The sequence below is a fragment of the Lagenorhynchus albirostris genome, chromosome 4, assembly GCF_949774975.1.
Source record: "Lagenorhynchus albirostris chromosome 4, mLagAlb1.1, whole genome shotgun sequence".
Classification (NCBI taxonomy): Eukaryota; Metazoa; Chordata; class Mammalia; order Artiodactyla; family Delphinidae; genus Lagenorhynchus; species Lagenorhynchus albirostris.
In genome coordinates, this window is record NC_083098.1 from 20376600 (window position 1) to 20403409 (window position 26810).

At 40.9% G+C, this 26810-nt stretch overlaps 1 protein-coding gene across 6 annotated transcripts in view; it reads left to right on the forward strand.

Moving 5' to 3' along the window:
• The window catches only part of NFKB1 (nuclear factor kappa B subunit 1), a 122437-nt gene that overhangs the window by 44048 nt on the left and 51579 nt on the right, over positions 1 to 26810 (forward strand). For 5 of the 6 annotated variants that reach the window (XM_060147641.1, XM_060147636.1, XM_060147638.1 and 2 more), the window contains one exon: positions 21425 to 21573. In XM_060147641.1, the coding sequence (XP_060003624.1) occupies positions 21425 to 21573 (149 nt within the window). Of the gene's footprint in view, positions 1 to 21424; positions 21574 to 22173; positions 22354 to 26810 lie in introns of those variants that run through there. The other variant, XM_060147642.1, reaches the window with a different exon arrangement.

A 26810-nucleotide genomic window follows, 5' to 3' on the forward strand; every position in this document is an offset into this window, starting at 1 on the left:
TTCCTGGGACTATTATTTAATCAGAAGCAAATCTCTGATGGCTTCTTCAAACCCCAGTAGTCTCAGTTTGAAGATTATATAGCCTTTCCTCATTCCATTCAGGAATTCGATTCGGGTCTCATAAAGTCACATACTGGTTATTCTTCTTGATAAGGTAATAATATACAGGAGAACTGATTTCAGACGCATGCAGCAGCGAGCGGTAACTGGAAGCAAGATCTTAGTTCCCGGACCAGAAGTCCTAACCACTAGACCACAGGGGTCAGTGGCTAGGGCCTGGATCCCTACTTCTTGCCTGCCTTGTCAGGAAGGAATTCAGGCGAGGAGGCAGAAGGTAAAGGGAAAAGTAAAAAGTTTGTTGGGAGAACAAAGTACGTGCAGAAAGACGCACGGGCGAACTCAGAGAGAGAGAGTCACGCCTTTGGGAAGTTTAAATTCTTTATAAAGGGGCAGTTTTCTGGGTCTTTGTCTTCCTTCTGGCCAGTCATCTTGTTTTGTCCCCCCCTGGCTAATTTGTCTCGGGACCCTCCCCTTAGGTGCCCACGCACCTCTAAGCCAAGATGGATCCCGACGTGAAGGTATCTGGGAGAAGCAAGAGTCACCGTGGCCTGGAGTTGTCCCCTGACTTTTGACCCCCAAGGAGCCTTTCTGCACATGTGTAGTGTCTCCCTTGCCCCAGGGAGGGGGGAAGCAGAGATCCCCTGATCCTTTACTCAAACAAGGTTTTGCCCCTCTCTGTTCCTGCCATGACTGTTATCTTAAGGTGTCCACAGAAGACAAAGCCTGGCTATTTACCCCGTCTCTGTCATTGCTTCCATTCCGGAGAGCAAACCAGGAGGCTGACTGTAAATGCCTACCCTGGAGCCCACCTACCTCTTGTCTCAGGAAATGCAAACAGGAGGCTAGATTTAAGTGTCTGGCTTGAAGCCCACTTTTTTCCTGCCTCAGTAGTACGGCCTCCAAAGGTGCAACACCTCCTCCACAGGCAAGCTGTTTTTCCACTTGTCAGCAGATCTAGAGCTGAGGCTGTAAACTACTCTGCGGTCTCAGTCTCCTCTCCCCACCCTCCAGGTAGATTCCAGACCAGAATCCTCTAGTCTCCATTCACCTCTCTGAACTCTCATGAAGGTGGACTGGAAGGTGCAAGCAGACTTTCCCACACAATGCCTCTCACCTTTAGGTCCCCATCCACCCAACAGAACAGTTACAAGGATGGCTTGCTGTGCTTATTTATATCATCTCATTTAGTCATCGCAGCCCACTGAAATAGGTTCTATGATCCTCATTTGATAAATGAGGAAACCGAAGTCCAGAGAAGTTAAGAAGCTTACCCTGGGTCTCACAGTCTTTCAGGGATGGAGCCCAAGATTTCAGTTCAGGCAGTGTCATTTAAGAGTGCACACTCTTAACCACCATGGGATACTGTTAAATTATTGTAACATAAAGGGTCTGTCTCTACTTTGGGGGTTCTTTAAATCGATGGTTCTTAACCACGGATGTGCATCAGAATCACCCAAGAATATTTTAACTGCAGAGGTGCCAGGGGCCCACTCCACACATGCTAAGTCACAGTGGGTCTTTCAGTGTGATAATTCTTTGATAATTTCTAAGGACTCATATCATACAATGGCAAGATATAACAGGAGAATGAATAGGTAAATCATGGTGTAACCATGGAATAGAATATTATGCTACTGTTTAATTCTGAAGACTGTACAGCATGGAAAATGCTTATGACCTAATGTTAAGAAAAAAAGCAGGATTTCAAATTTAAAATATAATCACTGAAGTGATTTAACTCAGTGAATGAGTTAAAATCAAGATTAGAGATGGAAGAATTACCAAATTTAAAAATAGATCTGAAGTAATTTCCTGGAATGTAGCACAGAGAGAAGGAAAACTTGAAAGAAAGGGTGAGATACAGGTTACAAGAGAAAGAGTAACAGGGGTCTATGTTGAAGTCCTGGAAGGAGATAATAAAGCTACAGATTTCTGGTTCTGCGCTTAGAGGTTCTAGTCTAGGGTGAGGTCCAGGTGGCTTGTGGACCACACTTTTAGATTTTAAAACATTGGCTCTGAAGGCAGTTAGTTCATGGCTGAAATGATGTTGATTCCTAGCTTTGCCACTTACTGGCAGTGTTACTTAACCTGGCCAACGCTCAGTTTCTTCATTTGTAAAGTTAAGATAGCTAATACCTGCTTCATAGGATATAAGTTGAGTTGTTCAGTGCATGGCACACAGTAAGCACTTAAAAATGGTAGTTGCTTCTATTTTTGTATTCCAAAATACACTAATTTGAGTATTGAATGGCAGTTTTATTGATTGGTTTATGGAATCATGGAGCTACACAAAAGCGTCACCAGTCTACTAATTTATTTTCGGCACAACTTCGCTAATTAGTACTGCTTCCACTCTATTTACACCATGTCCTTCCTTCTATCTGGGGTTATTAAGGTAGGAGATGGAAAACATGCCATGTCAAAAGCTTACTGTTAGGGCTTCCCTGGTGGCTCAGTGGTTGAGAGTCCGCCTGCCGATGCAGGGCACACGGGTTCGTGCCCCTGTCCGGGAGGATCCCACATGCCGCGGAGCAGCTGGGCCCGTGAGCCATGGCCGCTGAGCCTGCGCGTCCGGAGCCTGTGCTCCGCAAAAGCACAGGGAGAGGCTGCAACAGTGAGAGGCCCGCGTACCGCAAAAAAAAAAAAAAAAAAAAAGCTTACTGTTAGATGTAACACATGCTTTCTTATAAAATCTTATAAGTAGCAAGAGGCCAGAAAGGAATCTATTAAATTCTTTTTAAACTCCTTAACTGTGTTCCCTTAGGCATTATGCATATGATAATTTGCACAAGTATTGTATTACTTTCCTAGGGCTGCCATAACAAATTACCATAAATTAGGTTGTTTAAAGCAACAGAAATTTATTCTCTCACAGTCCTGGAAGCTAGAAGTCCAAAATCCAGTTGTCAGCAGGGCCATGCTCCCTCTGAAGGCTCTAGGGAAGAATCCTTCCTTGCCTCTTTCTAGCTTCTGGTGGTTGCTGGCAGTCCTTGACATTCTTTGGCTTGTAGCTGTGCTACTCCAGTTTCTGCCTCTGTCTTCCAAAGACTGTCTTCCCTCTGCCTTTCTGTGTCTAAATCTCCCTTTCTCTTATAAAGACACCAGTCATTGGGTTTAGGGCCCACCATAATCCAGTCTGACTTCATCTTAATTAATTACATCTGCAAAGACCCCATTTCCAAGTAAGACCACATTCTGAGGTTCTGGGTAGACATGAATTTTGGGGGGACAATATTCAACCCATTATAATTGTATTATGGTATTAAGCTTATAAACCAGTGGTTCTGAAAGTCTGTGACAATGACCATTTTAGCCCCATTATGCACTGGGAAAGATATTGACACGTATCCATGGCATCTCTTATATATCATTATTATATACTTAGGGAATAGTAGAAAATCTTTCAGGTTGGAAAGTTTGCCAGTATTTTGAATAATTTATTTCATAAAGTAATTCCTGTGACATTTCTCCATTGAGTAGATGGTGGGCCTTAAATACAGTGGTGTGCCACTGTAAATTGCACAATCTCGAGTAAAATCCAGCTTTTACTTTCAAGTATGGTATTTTGCTCACTAAACCACAGCCCTGTTTAACTTCTATAGGACAGATGTCTCCACTTTAGCAACTTAGTGGGTTTACTCAGATCCCGCTAAGTTCCTTACATGAAGCAATTTATTGGTAGTAGATGTTCAGCACCTGGAATAATATGTAGTATTGGGTTGGCCAGAAAGTTCATGGTATAGTAGGTAACCAGTAATTATTTGTACAGTGGTCAACGTGCAGGAGATGCTAGAATTATCTTCCCCAAATGAGCACTAGTACTATCATGATGTAGCTAAAGAAGAGACAGATAACGTGACATAACAGTAATAGGTTTTTATTGGAAACAGAGAGTCTCTAGCACGCCGTCACAGCTCTCCTCCCCCTGCTGCTCCGTGTTGTTCCTCGCGTCTCAGCAGCCTTCTTTTCCTTTTCCTCCCCTGCTCACCTGACTACGAATCAGGTGACCCAAGTCCTAGTCAATGAGTTGGGACACTATTACTTAGACCCTAGGTATGTCACCAAACTTTTCCAGGTTGAAATAGGCTTTTTCTGCCTCAGTTTCTCTATCTGTTGGAATCTTTCCACGTCAAGTGAGAGAAAAACCAACTAAAACTAAGCAAAAAATGGGAACTTATTTGATTAGAAAGCTGAAAAGTCCAAAGGAAAAGCTAGCTAGCTTCAAACTCCACTGCATTCGGAGCTGACACTATCATTTGGCTTCTCTCTGCCTCTCAGCTCTGACTTCTCTTATGTAGGCTCCCGTCGTCAGCTCCGGAAGGTGGCCCCTGCAGCAGCCTCAGGTTCATCTGTTAGGGCACCAAGTCCTGCAGCAACAAGTCTGCTTTCCTGGAAGCTGAAACCGGTTAAAGGGGTCGCAGATTGAGGGTTCTGGGCCCTCAGTGGTCTGCGTTGTTTCACAGCCCATTCCTGGAGGTGTAACACTGGGGACAGGGAGTGGAAGACAAAGTGATTACGTTAACAGCCATTCCCAGGCTCCACTCCTGGAGCTGGTAGTGGGGTTAGCTGCACCTCAGACATGCAGACCGAATGGGGGAGGTGGATCTCCAAGAGAAAAATATGAGTACTGGTAAAATTCAAAGAGGGAGCAGAAATAACAAATATCCATTAATTTCTCCTCCCATGAGCAAATTAAGACTTCTCAACCCCCTTCATTACTGAAATTGTGTGATCTTGTGTACTCCCTCATTAATTAGCCTGTGTGCCATTCCCATTGTTTTATTTTTTAAGTAAGAACTAGTTTTTTTTTATTTAAAAGTGTGACAAAGAAATTCATAGAAATGCAAATAATACAAAGACATATATAGTGAAAAGTAAATTTCCCTTCTATCTAAGATCCCGCTCCTCCCCAGAGAGAAGCACTGTTATGAATGTGTATGTTTATGTGTATAAGCACATGTGTATCCAAATACATATAAACTATAGAGCATATTCCTTTATACACACACACATATTCTGTTAATCTATAAAACACTCTGCCCCTTGCCTTTTTCACTTAATGAACTTAATGAACATTCCTCAGCAGCTTATAGACCTCTAGGGAAGTGATATAGCAAAATAATTAGTAGCAGACTCTAGAGCACATTACCCTGGGTTCAAATCCATCTCTGCTCCTTATTAGTTGTTTAACCTTGAAGCAGTTGGTTCATCTCTCTGCGTCTGTAAAAGGGGAAGGAAAACAGTCCCTACCTCCCAGAGTTGTTGGGAAGATTCAAATGAGTTAGTATATGTCAAGAGCAGTGCCCAGCACATGGTAAGTGCTCTGAGAATGCCAGCTTTGGGTGTCTACCGTATTCTTTGTAAGGCATTTCATTGATCATATGTAGCTTCTCACTGCCGCTTTTGTACACATACCATCTTTCATAGCATCTGAATCCAGCTACTTTGTTTTGTCAAAGACAAGCTCAAAAAGCCTACCCTGATAATCCTACTTGATCCTTAATGAGAAAATGTATTTTGTCATTAAGTTGCCTTTTAATAGCCATGAAGGTTTTTTCTATAAATGTTTTTTATGCATTGTGGGGATGTTTTATCCTGAATTTATTTTTAGCTCTTTGGAATGTCATTTCAGCTCCTTGTCACAGAATTTATTTCCTTTGTAGTTTTCTGACATATTTATCAGTGTAATAACTCCTTCAGAAAGTCTGCTCTGAATTGCCCTCATTTCCCCAACCGAGTAAGTTGACCTCTGAGTGTCCCTCCTTAATAGGCCCATGCTATCTTTGCCTGCGCTTATCACTGTTCCTCATGTTATTTCAGTTACCCACTTACGTGCCTGTCTCCCCGTCTCTAGACTTTGTTTCTTGAGGACAGGCACCATGTCTTACTCTTCATGATATTCTTCTGCTGGGAGATGTCCAAAAAATATCTGCTGAATTAAACGGAATTCTTTTTCATTCTTTGGGCACTCGATTGTTGCTCACCAATTAGAAGCTTAACTAGAAATGGAAACTTAAATAGAAAGTTAGCTTGTTTAGTTAAAAAGGGTTTAGTTAAAACTTGACCCAGAAGAGTTTCTCTTTCTCCATTGCCTCCCTCTTAGAGCTTTATGTAACATAGATATCCTGATGGCTCCAAATTCTTTTCTCTAGCCTAGACTTCTACTCTGAAATCTAGGCTCCAGGCTTAGCCACTTGATTGACGTCATTTGGTTGTCTGGTAGACTTAACAAACTGAATTCCGAACCTTCCCTACCAATCTGCTCCTCCTAATATCTTCCCTTTCTCAGGAAGTGGCAGCTTCATCCTTCCAGCTCAGGCCAGAAACCTTGGAGTTATCCTGAACTCCTCTCTTTCTCTCATACCCCACATCTAAACCATTGGGTCATCCTATTGGCTGTGCCTTCAAAACTTATCCAGAATCTAGTCACTTGTCACCACTGCTGCCACCCTGGTACATGCCACCATCCTTAACATCTTTTTCTAATGGTTTTAGCTTCCATGGATGATTCTGTCCTGGATCAATTATGATCAGTAGTTGATGATTATAAATTTGTGATTTTCTGTTTCTGTTACTCCTTTTATTTTTGTTAGTTGATATTCTCTGTTTAAAAAAAAACACTCTCGGGCTTCCCTGGTGGCGCAGTGGTTGGGGGTCCGCCTGCTGATGCAGGGAACATGGGTTCGTGCCCTGGTCCGGGAGGATCCCACATGCCGCGGAGCGGCTGGGCCTGTGAGCCATGGCCGCTGAGCCTGTGCGTCCGGAGCCTGTGCTCCGCAATGGGAGAGGCCACAGCAGTGAGAGGCCCGCAAAAAAAAAAAAAAAAAATATATATATATATATATATATATATATTTTAATCAGTGTCTTCAATGGAGGCTGTATCACATTTGCAATGACATAAAGTGATAGATAATAAATAATTTAAGTTCAAGTTAATTTTGAAAAGCTGGGGCAAAGGGCTAAATTCTTTTTTTAATGTAAAATTTGTGTATTACTTTTGGGTTTTAAAATTCAGAAATATACTTCAACATCCATATCTTCATCAGAACCAAGGGCTAAATTCTTAAGCGATGATATTTAAAAGAGTTGAATGCATCCAGAAAACAAAATACTACAAGTACAGGGTAGGAGGGATATGCATGCAAAGAGCTCTAGAAGTTTTAGTTAATAATGGACTCAACATGAGCCAACAGTGTGATGTGACAACCAAACAGGTAGTTCCACATTGGGCTCCCTTAATAGAAGTAGTATATAAGAGCAGACGGTGGTCTCACTCTCACACCAGGAAAACTGTGTACAGTGCTGGGCACCCTGTTTGTAGAGAAATAGAAACTTGAGTGTGTGTTCAAACCAGAATAGTGACAGAACTCGAACCTTCCTCAAAGGGTCATTGAGCATGAGAATATTTATAGCCTGGAGAATTTGATTGTCTTCAAATATTTGGATGGCTGTCATAGGAAAGAAGGGTGAGGTGTGTCCTGCCGTCAAAAGAAGATGAAATAAAAAGCACTGAGTGGAAGCCCCAGGAGGCAGAGGTTTCAGTTGTCACTGAGAGTCAGAGCTGCCTGAGGATGGAATGTATAGCCTCAGGATGAAGTTCATTGTCACTGGACTGGTTCAAAAAATAAACTGGAAGACTGCAGGGCAGGGAAGGTAACTTGTGTTAAGATCCTTTGCGATAAGTAAATTCTTTTTTTTTTAATGCCTTTAAAAAGATTTTTTACTTAGTAAGTTGTACCTTCGTAATAAGGGAAAATCAAGATTTGGTTATAGGGCAGTTATAATTTTTCTGGCGAATTCCTAAAACTAATAGAAATTAATAGCTTGCAGAACATTTTATCCAAGCATCAAAGTGTATGATTTATTTCTAATACTTTGTTTTAGTCTGTATAGGCTGAACAGTATAAAGTTATCACATTGTAGGGTTTTTTGCAGGTTTAAAGCACTACTGTTTTTCCAGATTACTGGCTGATGTTATCCTAGACCATGTTAGAAATTTTGGTGTTTCTCCCTTCCTCCTTTTGCTTACATAATAGTATGTAGATGGTACAATATGTTGGTTAACCTCAGTCTGACACTTAGATCATGTTTTCTCTTTTGCCCTATCAGTGTCTGGGATGTAAATTAACCAGTAAAGTGGCAACAAGAAATCAGACAAAGAAAATTTCCCATTTCTTTCTACTCACTTGTAATTCTCCTAATTTTGTAGGGGTTTTCCACAGGAAATCACAGAAGAATAGTTGAAATGCTTTATCTTATGTACTTTCCTTCTGAAGAAAGGAACAGTTAATTGTCTTCTTCCCAGAGTGGTCCAAATTCTTGTACAGGCAGCTGTGTTTACTATAGTACAAATTAAATTCTACGTTAAGTGATATCTGTAAGTACTTTCAGTCATTAAAAGCCAAAGTATTTAATTACTTCTCTAACCAGTGGATTTCAGTGAAGGTGATAGGATGGGTTTTCTAAGCCAGAAAAATATATCATGAGGATGATTGTATGCCTTTAAACAGAAAGAAATCAATGACATTTAATCCCAAGTAAATTTGAATATCACAGAGTCAGAAGATACTCTTAATTATATCAAATTAGGTTTTCATCAAACACAATGTGTTGAGAGACTTTAAAACTATTTTAAAAGGATGTTTAAAACTTATATTAATAATTTCTATTTTCAAAGAATAAATAAATCCAAAACCTAAAGTTTTTATTTTGCACATACTTCAGTCATACCTTACATGGGATCTAATCCTCCTAGTTACTTTTATGTAGTTTGTAAAGATTTAAAAAAAAAAGCTTCGTAGATTAAAAGTTTTCATTCTGTCTTTGGTTTGCTTGTATGTTTCTCTCCCACCCCCCTACTTGTATAATGGAAGCATTTTTGACATATCCCCAGAAAAGTTGGTTCTTTATTATCAGGATTTAACTTACCCAGGGCAGGACCCTTCTTGGATTTACTGAAAATAAACACTTTGGTTATTCAATTTCAGTTTTAATGAGAAAAGTTGAAATCTTTGCCTAACATAAAGGTTTTTCTTTGTCTCTAAATTTTGATTTTCCATGCTATCAGAAGCCCCATTGCAACAGGTAATTTGAGTGTTGATTGTATGTTTTCTCAGTTTGTAATTGTGTTAAATGTATTTAAAATGTTCACAATTGTAAAAATAAGTTTACTGTTAGGATCCTTCCAACTCAGAAATTCTGTGATTTTAAACTGTTTTTTTTTTTAGTTTGAAAATGTGATCTTTGGGGTGTTGTCCTGTGTGTCATATATATATATATATATATATGACTAGGAATCATAGAATTTCAGAGCTGGAAGACATATAGTTGTTATCTAGTGATTCTACACACGAAGAATTCGGAAGCCCAAAGAGATTAGGGGCCTAACACAAGATCGTAGCGGTAACTGGCACCTGGAACTCTGGCCGCTTACCGGAGCACTGAAAATCTGCTCTAAAAATTAACCCACATTATCTGAAAATGTGCAGACTTCAGGAGAGTGTTCCTCTACAAATTTAAGAATGTTGAGGCATTTATATTAAGCACAATTTATTTAAATCCTATAAACTGTGCTCTCATCCCTGTTGTTTTCTCCAAACTTGGAATCACACTTGAAAATAAATTACAACTTGGGGTAGGTTAAAGTGTCTTGATTTCACACTCCTGGGGTATTTTTCAGTAATTTAGAAGTGTAAACTGACTCTGTGAAGTTAGGCCTGTTTTCAAGTGGGAGGGTGCCCGCGCATCTCTGGGATGCTTGTGGGGAAAGCCCTCCTTGTGTAGCTGCCCTGGCAGAGTCTAGCTGGGATGATGAATGTGAGATCACCTCTCCAGATTACATGGGGCTTGGCGGCCAAGGCAGCGCTTCTAGTCCTCCCAGTCTCACTTCTATTTTATCTGGAACCAGCCCTTGATGACTGTCTTCCGCCCATCCTTCCACCTTGGCCAAACTCCAGCACCATGGGGAGATTGTATGTCCGGGTTAAGTTCTCCCTGAGAATTTGAATTTATAAAAATTAAAGATGTTTTAGCACCTCTACAGCCAGTCTGTCTGTAAGCGGAAGTTATTTTCTCAGCGGAAAAGCCTAAGGGAGTACAAGTGCTTCAAAAACTCCTCTTAGAAATAAAAATGGTGCCAGGGTTAGGTCTTCCTAAATGAGATTTCAAGCCAAGGAGTCAGTAGAATTTCACAAGTTAATTGGCTTCATGCACTCACCTTCTGCTAGGACTTTTCAGAAACTTCTCAGGGTAATCCCTCATAGTTACAGTAGAGAGATGAACCGCGTCACGTGACTGTAACCCTTCGACAGATCTTAAGGCAAGATGGCCTGATGGGCCCTGCTGTCAGCATTCTTTCCTAATAGTGCCTGGGAGCTGTTAACTACTTGGCTGCTCGCTCCTTCCTCAGCGTAGCCTGGAGCCAATGATTTATTCAGTCATTAGTTCTTTGAACAGCTCTTAATTAAATACTACTGGTTCCATCCTGAGGGTTGGGGAAATAGAAAGAATTAAATAATGCCTTGGTATCTGAAATATGATATTGTTTGTTTTATTCACCACTGTAGAACCAGCACCTATAGCTGCCAGGTAGGAATTGCAGAATAAAGTAGTACTTTTCAGATGAAAGAGTGAATGACCTAATGGCCCTAAGGTAAAAGATCCCGCTAGTTGGGGTGGGCAGAGAAGACTTCGAGGCAGAGATTGCATTTGGGGCTGGATCTTGAGAGGTAGCAATTTGAAAGCATGGATCTAACTAGAGAAAATAGCACAAGCAGAAAAGCCAGCAGCAAAGGCTCAAAAATAGAAATCTCTGAGGTTGGATAGGAAAAGTGAACAATTCTGCTGGAATGAAGAGTACATGAAAGAGAAAGGTGGGAATGAGGCTAGAGAGGTATGATAGGGCCAAATCGTGCAAGCCTCAGGAATTTAGACCACATTTTGTAGAAAGTGGGTGGATTATATAAGTTTTAATATAGGAATGATACGCTATAATGAGCATTGTGCTTTAGGAATATAAATCTGGTAGCAATCTGCTGAGGGATTAGAAGGGAAAAGCACAGGGACACCAAGTGGGAAGAATTGCAGTGATTCCTCATGAGTTAAACTCTGGTTCAGGCTGAGATAGATAAACTAGGGGAGTGAGAATAGAGGGAAGGGACAGGTGCCAGAGATTTTGGGGAGTGCCACCTGGCTGAATCAGTTAATTCATCAATTGATTACATGTAGAGGACAACAGAGGAATCCCAGATGATAGGAGAATTTTGGTGCAGTTGCTTAGAAGGTGGTGGTTTCACTTACTAGGAGGTGGAGTATGTTTCAGAGGAAGGCCATTCATGGGCCTTCAGTCGTGGGCAAATTGAGTTATAAGTTATGGACAGGAAGATGCCCTGCAAGCAGCTGGAAACGTTACAGATTCTTAAAAGGAAGGTAAGCACATGAGACTTAATTGAGGAGTCGTCCTGCATGGACTAGATAATTAAATCCAGGAGACTGCATAAAAGTGTCAAGAGAGTGATTATGGTAATGGTTAGAGATAGACCAAGGACTGATCTCTGGCAGGACTTCTTTTGAGGAGGAAGAGTGCTTTAGCAGAACTGTCTAGTGAAGTGGGAGGGGACCATTTTGAGGAGGGAACGTAACATATCCTAGGCTACAGAGAGGTTAAGTGGGATGAAGAATAAGAAATGGCTGGTCAGTTTGGAAATATGGAGTAAGTCATGACCTTGAAGCACTTATTTCTTTGGGACATAGAGGGATTAGTTAATTTGCAAAGGTACTACAGATTAAGTTGGAGTTTCACCATTGGTGATTAGAGCTTTTCTTGCATACTTGATAAGGAAAAAAAGAGAATGGCACTCAAGCAGGTATAAGTGCCTTTTAAGAATGTTTCTTACTGAATTATAGAGAAAATCAAATGAAAGAATGGTTCTGTATTTCTTACTGTAGTGCCCGGCTCATAGGTTTCAATAAATGCTAACCTGTACAGTTGTTATCATCATTATCAGAGAAAGAGTTTTTCCAGATAAGCGAGAAGAGTGTACATGATTTGTGGATAAAGGGGAAGCGTCCTTTGGAGAGGGAGGGAGGAGAGTAATTTGAGGAGATCTGGAATAAGTCTGACAGTAAGTGCAAAAACAGAGTGGTTGGACCTAGAAAAGGGAACAGAGCTACATTTCTCTGAATTGGCAGCGGATTGTAAAGTAATAGGGATGTTTTGAGCCTGGGTGACAGGAGAAGAGAGGTTGAAGAGCCTGGCATGCAATGCATTTTTCACCTTCTCATTACAGTCAGAGGAAATCTCAACTGCAGATATCTGCTTAAAACATGAAGAGACAAAACAGAATCACTGTCATCTCTTCTGCCCCTGCTATGAATCAAGCACTGTATTAGACAGTTTAAATTGCCTCCTGTAATCCTTGTGAAAATTCAGACATTATGTATTTGCATTCACATTTTACAGATGAGAAAACACATCAGAAAGGCTGAGTAACTTGCCCAGGATGGCACAGCTAGTAATGGGAGGAGCCAGGATTCAGAGCCGGGTCCATCTGACTCCAGAGCCTGTGCTCTTTATTGAAAGGGAGCCCAGTAGTTTGAGATCTTGGAGGTGTAGGCCTGCACTGCTTTATGGTAAGGTCCTGTGGAGTGGTTATTCATGTCAGTCACCAGAGTGAATATCAAAGAAGGGCCCTCTCATTTGGGGAGTACATGACTGTGAAACTGGGGGGAACCAGAAATGTGAATTCTTGATCCCTGAGGGCAATAGTAAGGCAAGGAATAGAGAAAATGTTTTGAGTCAAGTCCCTAGCCTCTTCAGTACAGCAGGAGAATGCCTTATGGGTAACAGCCGTTGGGGTGGAAAGGGGGAAGTCCAAGGGGGTGTCTTGGACTTCGGGAGCACTGTTACCTTGATTTTCCAACAAGATGATTCAAGAGTCACCTTCCCTTCACTTTCCCACAGCTGCCTGAGTTCCTGACCCTCAGCAGTTAGATTCCTCTAACCATACTGCAGGTCCAGATAGAACCCACACCAAGATGCCCTTCAATCAACTTACGCTAATGTTCTGCTCTGGTGTAAATAATCACATTCTAATTTAAATAGCCTATTGAGAGGCTGCACTAGGATCTAGCCTTTTTTTTTTTTGAAAAGACAAAATAACAAAAGAATATAATTTCTTAATTTCCATCCCTACCTAACACAGCTCTTTATATTTTAATAAATCGCCTTCCTAGCTGACATTTTAGTCACCTTATTTAATCATGCATTTGCTACAGGATTAATTATTGAATGCCCACAGTATAACAAACATTATTGCAGGCATTTGGGATATGACAGGGAAGAAACCATTGTCCCCACTCTTACAGAGCCTTTGTTCTAATGGGGAAGTTAGGCAATAATCAAAATAAGTAAGATATGTAGTATATTAAATGGTAACTAACACAGGGAGAAAAAGCAGGGGAAAGCAGCAAGGAATTCAGGGATGGGAGTGTTAAAATTTTAGATAGGGTGTAGGGTAACCCATGAAAGCTCCCCTGAGAAAATGGCATTTCTGCAAATCCTGAAGGGAGGTAAAAGAACATGCAGGTATCCAGGGAAAGAGTGTTCTAGGCAGGAGCTCTCAGGTAGGAGCTGAGCTGGCAAGGAGGCTGATGCGGCTCCAGGAGGAGTAAGAAACAAGATCAAAGAGGAAGTGGGGTCAGAGGGCCCAGGGCCTGTGTGCTGTCGTAAAGACTTTGGCTTTTAAGACGGAAGGCCATTAGAGGGTCTGAGGGTTTTTTTTAACTTCTTACCATGGAAAACTGTAATCATATATACCCAGAACACTACAGTGAGTCCCCTTGACGACTCATTCATCTACAACAGCTTTCACTTTTGGAGGACTTTGAGTAGAGGAGTGTCCACACTTGGCATGACATGACTTGAACGGGATCACCTAGGAGAACAGGCCATGGGGAAGTGGGGGAGGCATTGGAAACTAATCATGGCAGCTTGAAACCAGGGAGTAGCAGTAGAGATGGTAAGAAGTGGTTAGTTTGGGGATATCTTTTAAAGGTCTGACTAAATACTATATATTTTATGCTTTGTTCAAAAAAAAAGAATTTGAGAATGCACGTAGTGCAGCAATGAGGGTAAAGAGATGTAGAAAAGAAATTCAGTAGAAAAGAATACTACTGTTTTATTTTCTATTTAAGAATAAACCAGGTTTAGGGGCTTCCCTGGTGGCGCAGTGGTTAAGAATCCACCTGCCAATGCAGGGGACACGGGTTCGAGCCCTGGTCCAGGAAGATCCCACGTGCCACGGAGCAACTAAGCCCGTGCACCACAACTACTGAGCCCTCGCGCCACAACTGCTGAAGCCCGCGTGCCTAGAACCCGTGCTCCGCAACAAGAGAAGCCACTGCAATAAAAAAGAGCCCGTGCACCGCAACGAAGAGTAGCCCCCGCTCACCGCAACTAGAGAAAGCCCGCGCATAGCAATGAAGACCCAATGCAACCAAAAATAAATAAATAAATTTATTTTTTTTAATAAATTTATTTTTAAAAAAATAAATAAAAGAATAAACCAGGTTTATAAGCCAGGTTCCAAAAAAACTGGCCTATAAATGAACATTTGCAACACAGTTCATCCATAAGTTACATATTATTTTGTAACCATGAACAATTGGGCCATGCAAAGGGTAAACATTTATGTTTAATATATTAATGAGATAATGACACCTATTGAGGTGCAAGTCCGCAATAGTGTGCTACTTGATTTTCTGAAAAAAGTATGATTTATAAGTGGCTATATTTGATGTAATGAAACTGAAAATTCAAATAAAACAAAAACCAGGGGTCAAAGTATGACAAAAAACTCAAAACTTGCAAAGTGGAGTTTTACATAGATAGTGATTTTATTCCACTTCTCTACATAGTTGATGAAGCCCTCTTTGTCTATTTTGTTGTGTTTAATGGGCCAGTTTGCCCTTCCAATCCCAGACAAACATCTGAGCCACGTGTGCTGTTGGTCAAATAAGTAGGGCAATAAAAAAGATGAAAGAATGTGAATGAATCAACGCAAATCCAGGAGCACTACTGGAAAAACAACCATGTTATCAACAGTGAGTGGGCCAAAGAGGATATTTTCATGTCATCCCATCTTACAAGAACACTGCACCTACATTCAGAAGACTCAGGATGAATTCCAGCATCCTCCAGATCTTGACTGTCTCACCTTGGGTTATGTCATTTGTTAATCTGTCTGAACTGTTTTCTTATCTGCAGAATGGGGATGATAGTGCCAAGTCTGTCTGCTTCACAGGGTCTTTGGGAAATCGAGGTGGGAAACAGCCCCTTTTTATAAAAGAGAAGGAAAGAAACTGGTGCTTCCATAGTACATGCCATGTGCCAGACACTGTGTGGTTCTCACAACAGCCCTCTGAGGTCCCACTATTGTCCCATTTTGTAGGTATAGAGCGTGCAGCTCAGAGAGGTTATTTATCTTGTGTAAGCCCACAGAGCTGGAAGAAGAAAGAGCTGGGATTTGGTCCCAGATTGGATTAGCTTGAAGTCTGCTGGCTTAAAAAGAAGGAACTAACTTTACCAAGCATCTTCCTACCCTATGCCAGAAACTATTAGATATGGTTCTGTACTATCTTGCTTGATGAAGGTTATTCAGTACTTCCTGTGTACTCAACAAATAATAAAGAATAAAGAACAGTAAAGTCTCTTTTGCGTCACTGAGAGGAGGTATGTTATGAAAATCATGTTCTTTTCTTTCCTTCTCCAGCTCCTCCTCTCCCTCCCACCTTCCCTTGTCCTCCTCCTCTTCCTCCTTTTTCTTCATTTTGTAGTATGACTTGCACCGTAACAGAGGAGAATCAATGCACAGTTTAATAATGTCTGTGGCATGATTTTGTTTGTAAAGAAGCCTTACAGGGGGACAAGTGCACTTCTGCCACCTCACACCTTTCACTGAGACCTTCTTCCCCACAACACACACCAACAAAACCAAACAAACAGCTTTTTCAGGGATAACTGTCACGAACACTGTGCTAGGCAAAGGAGAGCTATGAAACACTGTGCACACTGGACATATACAGAAGAAAAAGTGATTAAGCCAAGTGGTAGCCAGTGTACTGGAAAATGTGAACGGGCTTTGGAGGTGGACAGACCCAAGTTCAAAGGGCTGCCCAATCACTCCAGTTACAGGAATGATGGCAGTTTAATTCATCGTAATGTGCCTCACTTCCCTTGGCTGTGGGATTGGGTGGCACTACTGATCCCACAGGGCTGATGTGAAGATGGGCCGAGTTAACAAGTCCCCTTCCCTTCCATAAAAACAGAAAGTGAGGGCTCCCCTGGTGGCGCAGTGGTTGGGAGTCCGCCTGCCGATGCAGGGGACACGGGTTTGTGCCCCGGTCCGGGAGGATCCCACATGCTGTGGAGCAGCTGGGCCCGTGAGCCATGGCCGCTGAGCCTGCGCATCCGGAGCCTGTACTCCGCGGCGGGAGAGGCCACAACAGTGAGAGGCCCGTGTACCGCAAAAAAAAAAAAAAAAAAAAAACCAGAAAGTGAGGAAGTATAGCTAGATGTGCTCTGGGAGTTGAACAAGCAAGAGAGGTAAGACAGTAACCCTTCAGTTGCTAGTTGGTTTTACCATCTTCTTGCTGCAATGAACTCTGTATAATTTTCCTGCCCTCTTCCTATCACATTCCCCAAAAAAGGGACAGTGGTGGAGTTTTGTGGGCTAAAGTGGTGAAGGGAGTGTCATGGAAGATTCAGATTTAGGTTGTACCCTTGAAGAATGGATGGTTCTACACAGGGAAGAGAAGGAAGGGACACCCTCAGGTGGTAGGAACCACGGGAAGGAAACCCTGAAAGGTGGTAGTAAGTACGACTGAGGAGATGATGAGTCGGACTCTCACCACAGAGCTTTCAGTTTGTGCTGCTCTCCCTGCCAGCAATACTCTTCTCAACCCCTACCCACCCCGTTGTCCCTTGTTACATTCTTACTCTTCTTTGAGAGCTCAGTCCTCATTACTCCCTCAAGGAGCTTTCTCTGACTTCCTGACCAGGTCAAATCCCTATTCTGCATGTCCTGTGTAAGTGCTTCATAGTTATGCACTTACGTTTATTTGTGATATTTTTGAGCAGTATTGGTCCTACTCTTTAATTCCCGTAAGAACAGGAGTTATGTCTGTTTTCTACTCAGCTGTGTATCCCTCCATTCCCTGACCTACTGCAGTGCATGGGACATAGAAGGGACTTAATAAGTACCCACTGAATAAATGGATACATTTTGGTTGTCGGTGAGGTAATAGCCTGGATAGGAGAGAGGGTTTATATTTGAGATTGCTAATCCTGTTAGGTGCCAAGCACTTAACTCATTTAATCCTTAAAAACAATCCTATGAAAGCAAATGTATTATTACTTTCATTTTAAAGGTGGAGAAGCTGATGTCCAGTGATGTTAACCATCCTTCCCTGCTGGCCCAGCTATTAAGTGACAACAGAGGGGCTTGAGCACAGCAGCCTGGCGTCAGAGCTCTTGAATTTAACCACATTCCTCTGCTGCTTTAGCAGTAGAGGTCAAAGTTAGATACACAAGTAAAGTTAGGGTAGATTTCTGTTTGAAAAGTGTGGATTTTCCCCTCCTCTTCTTCAGGTATCATCATCGTCACTTCATGAGGAAAAACTCAGCAGAAAAGAACTACTTCATGTGTCACGTCTCATATTCATGTTGACTCTACATTCTGCCAAAGTGATATGTCCAAATTATTAACTCAGCAAGTAAAGTGGACCTTTCAAAATCTGATTCTTAGAAAATTCTAGGTTACTTCTCTTAATCAGCTTTAAAGAACCAGTATGCACTTTTCCAGAGCATGACAGAGTTAGTTGCTTTAAATAAAAGGAGGTGATTTGACTAAGTTTGGTATTATCTGAGATACCTGGCTTCTGTTTCTTACTCAAAAGGCAGATCTAGCCTGTGGTCATCAGTAGGTATTGAGTCATAAAGCTCCTGGAAGAAAGGCTTCATTTCATCAAGGAAGCCAAGGAAACCTGAGCACCTCCAAGAATGATAGGTATTACTACAATAACATAATTATTACTAAAATAAATAAATAAATAACAAAGCCCAGTAAAATAAATATGTCACTCTGGAAAAAAATCTTACCCTAGGAATAGAAGTGGCCTGCATTGGTCATTTATTCCAGCCACCTGCCTTGAAACGGGATTTATAAACATTCACCTCAGGGCAGTTGTATTATTTAAAGGTCTCTAGGTAGAGGAATGTATTACAGTAATAAGATCGTGGTTAACACTGTGTATTGCTGTTATTTACTGGGCAGTGGTCCTCAAGACTTTCCATGCGTTAATGTCTTTAATCCTCATCACAAACCTGTGAGGTCCTGTTATCATCCCCGTCTTACAGATGAGCTGAACACTGCCCAAGGTCACAGAAGTAGTAAACAGTGGAACTGTCTTCAAACCTAGCTAGTCTGTCTGTCAAGTCCATGCTCTCCCTGTGTCCCTTGGTAGCTAATTGTCACCTTTGTCTCCTTGGCTCTAAGTGATAGCTTAACTTGTATTTAAGCCAATAGTGTTTATTAAAAGCTTGCTATGCTCAGACTCTTTAAAAAATAACCCACCCTTTCTGGCAGACACAGTTGCTTTCTATAAACTTAATTTTCAAGGGAAGCACTATGCAAAGAAGTAAAAGGGAGGCTGAATAAAAATAATCTGATTCTCCGTAGAACAAATGAATTTCTGAGTCAGTTGCAAATAGCTCTCCGTCATTGTGGCATTTTATGAAGTATTCCCTCCCCTAAGGTAGAATTCCACTGTCTTCATTAGCCATAGAGCCTGAAAATAGAAAATAGTATTTTTTTGTGTGTCCCCATGCCTCAGCTTTCTTCCTTCAGTCAGTATTTTGGAAAGTCCACAAAACCCAGGGGCCTCCCTGTCGTTGCCCTGTGGCCTATGTGAAAAACCAGATGATGCCATGCTGACTTGAGCTCTTTCAAATGGATCAAACAGCACATTAGTCATTGGCACATTTTTCAGGCCCTTTACCTCAGAGACTACCCAGTTCCTCATTCTTGCCACCCTTCGATCATGAAGTAATAGCAAGAAAAAGATGTGAGTACTTTTTGAGGAGACCTCCCACCTCTTTCCTTCAGTGCCTGTGACTGATTCCGTCCTAGTGGTAACGTTGAAGGGTCCAGATATCCAAAGGGATTGGGCTTTAATGGATGGATTCCTTCTGGTGTCCTGCTTAAGTGGAAAGCCTACCTGATTTCACCCAAGTGAAGCATTTCGTCATGCCTTACACTGTTGCATTCCTATGCTCAGTGCACTTAAAAGTGAAATGACATGGTCTATTTCATGCTCTTTCACTGTTTATTTACTGTCAAAGAAGTCCCTGTGAAATATGTCATCATAACAAAGGCTGATTTCAGATGTTGACACCAAGACACAGAACTGACATCAGCAGTCCAGGGAGTATGTAGGGACAACAGCCAACTTTGGAGCAAACCCAGAACTTTTCATTCCCTGTCCTACCCTGAAGGGCAAAGGCTTTCTACCTGTTATAAAAGGGAAAGCACTAAGTTCATAATTGGTTTTATGCCCAGGGGGCTTTTTAAGTGTTTAACCTATTTAAGAAATTATTTATTTGTGCTCTGAGGTGGTCAGAAGCTAATTTAATCCTAAGCATTCTTTGCGATTAGCTTGCTCTGCAAGGACTGGAGGACATTCCCGCAGGTGGCCCTGCTCCTTGGGAAGGGGTGTTAGTGGGTTGGGAAGCAAACTTTTGCAGCGGTTCTGAGCCTGGGTTCAGGCAGAGAGGCCCTAAGGTTTCCAGTGGAGCTACACTGTGGACAGAGGGGAGTCTGTCCTTTGTTCAGGAGAGGAAACTTCTCTCCCCCGAAAGCCTCTGGGGAATAATCCCAGTTCTGATCAACTTTTCCTCAACTCTTAGAGTGGGAGATTGGATTGGGGAAAAAAATCCATACTGAAAAAATCCTAACAAAATCATGCCTCAATGGAATATAAATTCATATGATGGTATTTATAGTAGAAGTAGATTGGTGGAAAGGAATTCTGTTTCCAAGCAATTTTACTGGCAAGCGTAGGTTCTTCCTCAAGTATATCTCAGAAAGACATCCATCAAGGATCCATCGCTACATGAGATTTCTATCTACTTTCTCTTTCTTCTGAGCTAAGGGTTGCTTGTGCAGATTGAAATATTTCTAACGATTGTATAGTTGGGAGGTCCTGGATTTAGGTCATATACTTCCTTAAAAAGAGGCAATATGAGCTAAGGAGTTAGGGTGACCTGGAGTTAGGTTAGCTAAGGAGTTAGGTTAGCCCTGAAAGTGCTGCATCCCAGGAAACCCCCTCATTCCCGGGCAAACGAGGATAGCCGGCCACCCTTTGAGGAGATACAGTGCATTTCCAACAGTTTGGCTGAATTTATCACAGCTTTCTGACTTATAATATTCAGGAAGTTTAAAAATAAAGCCATTGGTCTTTTCTGTGAGTATGGTTTTAGTGTTGGGGCTTTCTCAAGGAAGGAATCTGTGGTCTCCTATAGAGGGCTGGAGAACCAACTAGAGGAGAAAGGGTGTCCAAGCTCTCTTTACTTAAAATGTCATTATCTCCTTGCAGTTTTCTTTTTATTGCTATTGTCATCATTTTAAAGGTATAACAATAAAAACTATAAGTTACTTTAAATGGAAAAATCTTCTAAAACAAGAGCTAAACAGGTGTCAGATCTAAGGGTTTGCACTTAGGTAGTACACTTATTTGAATTAAAGAAACAGATCACTGCAGGCCAATTCCATGGGCTTGGGCGTCCATGGCCAAGCTTCATAGCCAGGTCCCTGGGCAAGACTCTCTCTCCTGCCCAATCTCATGGCAGAGAGTTAGGACGGACTCTTTCTGGTCACCTCTTTCCTTCTCTTGGTTTCCATCAATCAATCAACCCCAATACCCTTCTCACTGATCTTTTACCCAGCTTTTATGACCAAAAATGCAATGAAGGTGCAGCTGAAACTGTGTTCTTGGTTAGTAGCAAGGGGATACAGCATCCTCCAAGATGTGCTCTTCCTTCCAGTGTTAACAATACGTGCTGTATTTTAAATGGTCTGCTTCCTGCAGAATATGTTTCACACCCAAAACAACCGCCATTAGCATTTTAATTTATTTCCATCTCATCATTTGTTCACATATTTTTCAAAACCGAGCTGTGGTCGTATATGTACAGATATGCTTAATTTTATATCACACTTTTTATACTTAACTGGCGTGTCTTAAGCATTTTCCCATGTTGTAATATAGTCAGATGTGCTAACTTTGAAATGTGCTTCTTATATAGATCTGCAACTATGTGGGACCTGCAAAGGTTATTGTTCAGTTGGTCACAAATGGAAAAAACATCCACCTGCATGCACACAGCCTGGTGGGAAAACACTGTGAGGATGGCATCTGCACTGTAACTGCTGGACCCAAGGACATGGTGGTCGGGTAAGTGAGGGTGTATGATGTGGTGGAAGGGAGGTGCACATCAAACATGGCAGCCAGGGAACAGGCCCTTTTTATTAAGGGTCTTTCCAAGACCCTCAGAGAGCCCCAGAAAATGAAAATTTGAGCTCTCACTGGGACTCCGAGGACTCCAAAGAGTAAGGTGCCCACTTGTCTGGATTTCCCTGATACAACCCACTTTGTACCTGTTGTCCTGGCCTAATTATTTATAGCACTCCCTTTCACTCTCAAAAGTGGCCCAGTTTGGATGATAAATTATGCAGTCACTTGACCTATGAGACATGTGTGCCACTTTTAGCAATGTTTTCCTTCTGGAAATAAGGATAAGGACAAATTAGAAGAAAACTGGCTATAGCAGAAATCAACACTTTATGGATGATATCATACCTTTGGTGATTCCCTTAATGAACTATTGATTCTCGATTTACAGTGTGAACATGTTGAGCATGAAGTGGATAGGTAAATATTATTTCAGTTCTGTGTTGCTTAGAAAGTGTGCACAGAAATGATAAGGGCTTAATTTCCCAAACATACAAACAGCTCATTCAACTCAACATCAAAATAACAAACAACCGGATTAAAAAATGGGCAGAGGACCTGAATAGACACTTCTCCAAAGAGGACTTGCAGGTGGCCAACAGGCATATGAAAAGATTCTTGATCTCGCTGAGTGTCAGGGATGCAGATCAATACCACAGTGAGATGCCACCTCACACCTGTCAGAATGGCTGTCATCAAAGAGAACACAAAGAACAAATGTTGGTGAGGGTGTGGAGAAAAGGGAACTCTCAAACACTGTTTGTGGGGATGTAAATTGGTGCAGCCACTGTGGAAAACAGTATGGAGGTTTCTCAAAAAACTAAAACTAGAACTACCATATGACACAGCAATTCCACTCTTGGGTATATATCCAAAAAACCCAAAACACTAATTCAAAAAGGTACATGCACCCCAGTGTTCATAGCAGCATTATTTATAATTGCCAAAATATGGAAGCACCCTAAGTGTCTATCAACAGATGAATGAATAAAGAAGATGTGGTATATGTATATATATATGATGAAGATGTGTGTATATACATATACACAATAGAATACTACTCAGCCATAAAAAAAGGATGAAATTTTGCAGCAACATGGATGGACCTGGAAGGTATTATGCTAAGTGAAGTAAGTCAGACAAAGACAAATACTGTATGATATCGCTCATGTATGGAATCTAAAAAATAAACTAGTAAGTATAACAAAAAGGAAACAGATCCACAGATAATAGAGAACAAATGAGTGGGGAGAGGGGGAAGGGGGGAGGGGCAATATAGGAGTAGGGGATTAAGACGTACAAACTACTAGGTATAAAATAAGCTACAAGGATATATTGTACAAATGGGGAATACAGCCAATATTTTATAATAACTAAAGAGTATAACCTTTAAAATTTTTGAATCACTATATTGTACACCTGTAACATATAATATTGTACAGCAACCATACTTCAATTTTTTTTTAAAGTGTGTACAACCAAGGATTATAAATTTGTCTTGGCATTCATTAGACTTGAAATGTAAATACAAAGAGACATATTCATTTAAGGGTTGGTCAGAGAGATAAAACAAGCCATTTTTAATGAATGAAGTATTATAGAAATAAATTCAATTCAAAAGAAATTTTTAATTAAATTTGTCTAATTTTCAGGAATATCTTTCAGGGCTTCCTAATACTGGTTTAAATAGTTTACAGTAAAATCCCAGTTAATCTAGACTGTTCACTCAAAAGAAAGGAATTGTTTAAATCAACTATAATTAAGCTGATGGTAACATTTCAGGCTTTGAATTCTGATCAGGTTTCAAGTTGGCTGTTATTGGGGAGGTTGAACTTTCATGTTCCTTGGTATTTCTTTGTTTGACTGTTAAAATTTTCAAGTGTGAAAAACCTAGAGAGCTTTCTTTTAAGTCACTAAAATCTGATTCTTTTGATGTCAGAGAAAAAAAAAACTCTAGATTGGAGGAAGAAGCCTAAATTGATTTGAAAAATTCAACTATGCTTTAAATGACCTTGTTTCAACATCCTCTTGAAAGGCTGGCCTGTTTCCTCTTGTGTGTCACAGTTGGTCATCGTTTGTTTTGGAATACCCTTACAGTTCCTGACTGACCTATGAGAGCTTTGAAATGCAGGGTAATTGTCAAAGAGTTTCGGCCTAATTGATCACGTAGTGTCTCTGCAGATTTACTCGAGTAGGCTACTGTCAGTACGAAGTGTATATTCTCTTTGGTCCTGTTTAATGTGTGTGATAATCATATCCTTCAGAGGAAATTATACATGAAGTTTCCCTACTAACAATATTTGTTATTATAAACATTCCAGTATGGTATCTGTAATTTGGTGTTTCTGTGGTTTGCCTTCGTAGTCTTTGAGGATTTGGGGAGGAACTAATGGTTATTTAATTTGGGACCTACAGCAGGAGTAAAAGTAAATTCCTTGTCTCCAAGGAAAGTGAGGAAATCTGTTACTCTCTTTTAGTGCTGGCATGAGGGGTTCGGTAGTTGGAATTCATTCATTCATTCATTCGTTCAACAGTTTGAGCATCTAAACTTGTACCTGTGATCATCAAGATGTCTGGTCATAGCTCTGTGGGGTTTTCTAATACTATGCAGTTTCACCAAGAAATGTAAGCAAGAGGATGCCACCTAAGAGTTACAGTAGACTCAGTAGCCTCTCCCATTCAGAGTGCTCTGTGAAACCTTGGTACTCCTTTTATAATTCGATTTTTAACTGAGAAACTTTTGCGTACAGTGTTTCCCCAAATGCAGTATTTCCTTCACGATTTCATTTGTCTCTCTTATTTTTTTTTAAGTTTCTAATGCCAGAACCTGTTGCATTTTAGTAGAAAGAGTCTCATGCTGGGGGTCTGGAAACCAGAATTCTGTTTCCAGTTCTGTCACTCACAACAGTAGGACTGGGGGCAATTTGCATGACTTCTTGGGGACTTTAATTTCTTCCCTTATAAAATCTGAATGTTAGGCTACAGAATCTACCTCCAGGCCCTTTACATCCAAATTCTACACTGAACTAACATTAGCTAATACTATGAAATAACATGAGCCAACTTGCCTCATGTGTATTTACAGGATATCAACGATTATTCTTATTTAGTTCTAACTTGTAGGTAAGAATAGCATATAGAGAAATTTAGGAAGATAGCCAGAGTTATTCCTTAGACTTGTCAATACTAGAAACAGAACCATGATAAGCAGTTTTCAATACAGTTTAGGTTAAGAGTATAAATTCATAAGCTGGGCATCAATCCACCACATCAAAAAAGATAAATGGAGGGACTTCCCTGGTGGTCCAGTGGTTAAGACTCTGCGCTTCCAATGCAGGGGCCACGCATTCGATCCCTGGTTGGGGAGCTAAGATGGTGCATGCCGGACTTGGTGTGGCCAAAAAGAAAAAAAAAAGGTATATGGAAAATGACATTGAGAAGATAAATAACTTCTAAATGATCAAAACCAAAAGAATGACCTTTCTTTGGAGTGTTTCTCTTCACTTTACTCTCAGCATGAGTTCTCAGTAAAATTTAATTTATATTTTCGAAGATATTTTCTTATCTATATTAAACTATTCATGTTTTAGATAACTAAGTCATGATTGTAAGTTTGATTGGTTTAATTTGAGGGGCTTGTCCTTTTAACTTCTTTTAGTTAGCTTTAATTTTGACTTTTTATTTCCTACTCACTTATTTAGTTAGTCCTTCGTGCCTGTCCTCATAAAAATAATCTTTGGTGTTTTATTTTCTATCCTGAATATCAGCAGTTTGTTTCAACAGCATTTTAGTTCTCTGAAATTTGCATTCAATGGAAACTGTTACTTGACTTTGCTTTAAGCCACCTTCCTCACCAATAATCACCACACCCTCTGCTTGCTTCCTGGCAGCCCTGATTTAGAGAGATGTGAAGTTTTTCTTTTTTTTAAACTAGTATTTCCCGCATATACCAATGGTAAGCACTCGAAGTAGATATAGAAATATAAAAATGCAAAACAGAAGCAAGTCTTCCCTCAATGAACTAATGCAGATCATAGTAAATTGCTATTTTTGTAGATGCAAGAACAGTTAGCTACTGGCAGTTTCATATGGTTCAACCTTAATGCACAGAAAAGGAGCTGTTTGGAGAAAATGGGCAAGGTCTGGACTGAGATTGGAAGTATCCAACTTCCAAACCTAGGGTGTGTATTGTGAGTCAAGGGCTGCTTTTAAATCTCGGGCCAGCCGTGAAGTCAATATTTGAGTCTGGAGGTGAAGAAAGGCCAGACGGAGGAGGCACTTTAGAATCCCAGCCCAAGGACCTGGGGATTTGAACCTAGCCAAAGGGCAGAGGCAGTTCCCAGACGATCGTAATGATGGCAGCATCTGGCACAGTGTAGAGGTTTTCAAACCTGGCTGCTAATTAAAGTCACCTTTGGTCACTTTGTAAAAATACTGATGCCAGGCCCTACTTCCAGAGATCCTGATCTCATTGCCCTGTCTCATCGTGTAGAGCAGTGGTTCACAGACTTCAGGGGCCATCAGAATCACCTGGAGGGCTTGTTAAACCATGGATGGCTGAGCGCCACCCTGAGTTTCTGATTCAGTAGGGTTGGGATAAGGCCCAAGAATTTGCATTTTAATAAATTCTTGGGTGATGCTGATGCTGCTTGTCTGGAGAGTATACTTTGAAAACCACTGATGTGTAAGAATATGGCATTTTGAGTAAGAAACAGGATTGTAGTCCCAGTCCCGTTACTAACCCATTATTAACTGTGATAACCTGTCTTTCTAAAACTTTTTGAAATTAATTTAAATACTGTAACAGTCACCCTTTAAAGTATACAGTTCTGTGAGTTTTGATAAATACTCATATAATCACCACAATTAAGGCGTAGAATAGTTTTATTCCCTCCCCCCATCCCCCATCCTGAAAATCCCTGTGTGACCCTTTGGAGTCAGGTTCCCCCCCAGCTCTAGGCACTGGCAACCTCTGATCTGTTCTACCCCCATGGTTTTGCCTTTTCCAGAATGATATGCAAATGCAATCCTACAATATGTAGCCTTTTTGGGTCTGACTTGTTTCACTTAGCATAATGTATTTCAGATTCCTCCAGATTGCTGAGTCTGTCAGTAGTTAATTCCTTTTAGTTAATAAGTACTGTTGCATTGTTGCATTGTGTTGCTATATCACAGTTTAT